Source organism: Dendroctonus ponderosae, unplaced genomic scaffold, assembly GCF_020466585.1.
Source record: "Dendroctonus ponderosae isolate FM_Combo_2020 unplaced genomic scaffold, Dpon_F_20191213v2 Dpon_F_20191213_8, whole genome shotgun sequence".
Taxonomy (NCBI): Eukaryota; Metazoa; Arthropoda; class Insecta; order Coleoptera; family Curculionidae; genus Dendroctonus; species Dendroctonus ponderosae.
The window spans coordinates 12,166,519-12,170,249 of record NW_026019016.1 but is presented as its reverse complement, the minus strand read 5'-3'; the positions used below and the strand labels follow the sequence as shown (position 1 = coordinate 12,170,249).

The window sequence follows — 3,731 nt, the reverse complement described above, 5'->3', positions numbered from 1 at the left end:
CTGTAACTATCTGTTAATGGCAAAAAACATCATTGCCGCTGTGCCTTTTTATCAAAAAATTGTAGAAATTTAATTTTAATTTTAAACTTAATTTCGACAGACCTGCAGTTTATGTACAAATATATATTTACGACCCTTTGCAATTAATACTGTTTTTAATTATTTGCAATTAATACTATTTTTAATTATTCAGAACGGAAAAAAACATGGAAAAATATTAATGCTGAATAATTAAATTAATTTAATTAATTGAGAAAATGTTCAAAATGTTGACCGTTTTACCGAACATCTAAGTTACTTGTTTTCAAAAAATTGAACTGTTTTTTGTTAAGTTAACTAGCTATCATTGGAGGGAAAGATCGAGTGGTTGATAGCCTTTTCTCTTTTCTCTCTTTTCTTGTATAAAGAAGTATTATTGAACTGCTCTCTGGGCATCGTTTCGCGTTTGTTTTTAAAATAATCTGTAGTAGTGATGGGAACTATCGAATAATTCGATAGTAGTACTATCGAATTATTTGATGTAATTTATTCGAAGGCGATTCAGTGATGGAAACCATCGAACTATTCGATGTTTCTTTTCAGTAGTTAATAAGTTAATTTGCAATTGTAATTCATTTGAGTTGTTCGACAGCAGTTCATTCATTTGTTTTATAATTATAGGATAATCCGATTGCTATAATTCCATTGCATGGACGAATTCAAATTTGAAATAAATTAGTTTTTCACTTTTTAAGCAAACATATTCAATATATTATTATGTTCATTTATTAAAATTGGTTTTTTGTTCAAAAATTTAAAAAATTGTTAATGTTCAAAAACAAAAAAAAACAAAAATTTACAGATTTTTGGGAAAAGTTTATAATAAATTGTATTAATTTTTATCATTGATTAACTATTTTTTTTGTCAAAATGGACTTTCACCACTTTACATATGTTACTAGAGAATAGACCGTACCTGTCGAAATGTGACTTTGCCTGTTGGGTGACCTTACAGAAATACCTAAAAAACTCATAAATTATAAACTGACCTGCCTAAAACAAATCAACCTATTCACACTAGACCAGAAACAGATAAATTGTGTAAATATTGGCATCGTGATAATAAACAGCTTAGGGTCATACAGAACACGATGCATCTCGAATCTGAAAGATGCATTTTAAGTCGCTGCATTAATTTTTTATAAATAAAGTACAGTTCTAAATGAGTTCATACTATTCATTATTCATGAATTCGTGAATTCATTCGATAGTTGCAATCATCACTTGCATCACTAATCTGCAGCACTGAAAATCCTTTCCAGTAACTCAGTTTCTGTAGCGACGGCAATAATTTTTACGCTCATTGGTCATCATTGACTGTTGCTCTGTTAGCCCTAAGTAATTTTTCCAAGACAGCAATTGCCCATAAGACCTTTCTTTTATTTAAGGTCGACGGGGGAGGAAGCCAAAAGCACCAGTCAAAGCAGAACCGAAGGAATCTCACGGAAGCACTACCGAGTTTTTGGACACCTCAGCGGATGATGATAACAATTTAGAAGTACAAATTGATCCACTGAACTTTGTACAATCCGATTTCGAGGAACACAGTAGTACACAAAGTAATGGAAAATTTCCGCGAGCGTATTTCAATGAAAGGGCTGCAATTTCAGAAGATAAATCCAGAGAAACCTCGTTGAAAAACGGTTCGTGCAGCCCATTACTAGTCGCTGATGTCATAGAAAGATATGTTCCTCCTGAACTAGATGAAAAGGAAAAGAAAGTCGTTTTAAGTAATGAATACCTCCTAGGCAATAGTTTTGATATGAGTGCTGATGAATTTCTTGAGAAACAAGCACAAAAGCATGATGCTCTAGAAGAGGATGAAGTAGTCGTTCCTCTCGTAAATTTTGATGATGACAGTAATAGCGATGACGATGTCGTTATTATTGAAAAGAAACCAGAAATCATTGTTTTAGATGATGACTAAACTATTTATTGTACATTTTGTAAAGTTTTTAGATTAATTGTATGTTGAGAATCGAATTCAAAGATTTTTAATAGTGTTTTGTGATATATTCAAGCAGCACATTTCAAGATCTAAATTAAGTGTTTAACATAGTTGTGATCATTTGAATTAGGACTGAAACGAAATCGTGAAAAATGAAGTGTAATTTTACGCAATTGTCTGGATAGTTTTTTTTTTATCAATAATAAGAAGAACAATGAACCATGGTTGTTTTATAAGGCGTTGAAAGCAATTCCAGCAACTGCGTTATATAAATGATTGCGGAAATAAATGCATATCTCTGGGAAGATGTGAATAAAGCAAAGTAAAATTAGCACTGTTGATGAACGGTATACATAATAGGCATGAATCAAAGAACGATTATTAATAATTAATATATCAGTGAATTCGCTATTCAAAGAGCTACCTAATACATAATGTACTTTTTTCGGTCCATATGGAAAACAAAAGTTGTTCGTTGGAATACATTTTTATAGACACATCTTGTAGAGCTCGAAAAGGTGTCATGCGAAAGAATTTTTGGTTTTTCATATGATTTCAAATAACTTCAAAAATCTAAAATCTGAAAAATCACTTTTCTGAATATCTCAAAAATTAGAAAAAATACTTGAATTTTGAAAATGCAATGTATATGGCCCCCTGATTCGTATCCCAGGCAATGCATCCTTATCTTGGACACCCGGTATACCTAGTCAGCTAAATGCTCCCGGCTGTGGAAGGAAGATAAACACCGATCGTATAATTTTATTGATTAATTTGAAACTCGCGTTTTTAAAAACACTTTATTTCAGAATTAATACAATATTTTTATAATGTGGATTTGAAATGTGTGTGACCGAACCTAACCGTAGACTCACTATCTTTAACTTAGAGTAAACGGACCTAACCATAGGCTGTCTTTAACTGAATTATCTGCCGTTTCTACTTTTATAGTTAAATCATGCTGATCATAGCAGAAACGATACTACGTCTTATTTTAAACGTTTAGTCGGCGTAAGTGCCATATAATTGTATCTCGGCAAATGAAATGTTTAAGACAAGCAAAAAAATTAATCGAAAAGAAAGACAAAAATATATATCGAAACCGAGCGGAACGTTATGCATTAAGATTTATTGCTGTACTCTGCCAAAAATAGCCAAATTTGGACGTACAGTAGAAGTTTGTACGAAGGCTTATACTGAACTGGCCCTTCAGTATCTATCTAATCAACAATTTTATATTCTAATCTAATTTATTTATCTCTAATATAATGCCTCGTTGACTCTTTTTATTTCTAAAACACTACTGAAACTAGAAGTTTATATTACTATGTACATATATTTTTCTATTTTATTCCCTTGTTAGATTTGGTGGATTCGTGTTTCGTTCTTGGTATTTCAGCATGCAATTTTTGAAGTCGGTAACCTGTTTCTGGCACTTTCTCCAATCTTGTGTTTCGCTAATACACTCCTAAAAATAGATTTTATTTAGGTCATATAGAAAAATGCAATAAAACTTAATCTTTATTTAAATAGATTTTTTAAGTACGGTAAAAGATCAAGAAATTTCACATATTCTGCTTAATTCAGAAGTTCATGTTATTAATCTGTACGGGGCCCACAGAAACGTATGGCGGTGCCCCGACTTCTGTGACGTCATCACAGAAGTCCATCGGCTGCAAGAACAGACGTTCCAGCTTGCCGTTTAGTTTACATTTACATCTTTTAGTACGTGCTGTTAAGTAAA

General features: G+C 31.9%; 1 protein-coding gene across 2 annotated transcripts in view; it reads left to right on the top strand.

Moving 5' to 3' along the window:
* LOC109536182 overlaps positions 1–2,206 on the top strand; it is a 4,099-nt gene extending 1,893 nt beyond the window's left edge. For both annotated transcript variants that reach the window (XM_019902290.2, XM_019902289.2), the window contains one exon: positions 1,428–2,206. In XM_019902290.2, the coding sequence (XP_019757849.1) occupies positions 1,428–1,966 (539 nt within the window). In that variant the 3' untranslated portion in view covers positions 1,967–2,206. The remainder of the gene's footprint in view (positions 1–1,427) is intronic.
* Positions 2,207–3,731: the final 1,525 nt, after the last annotated feature.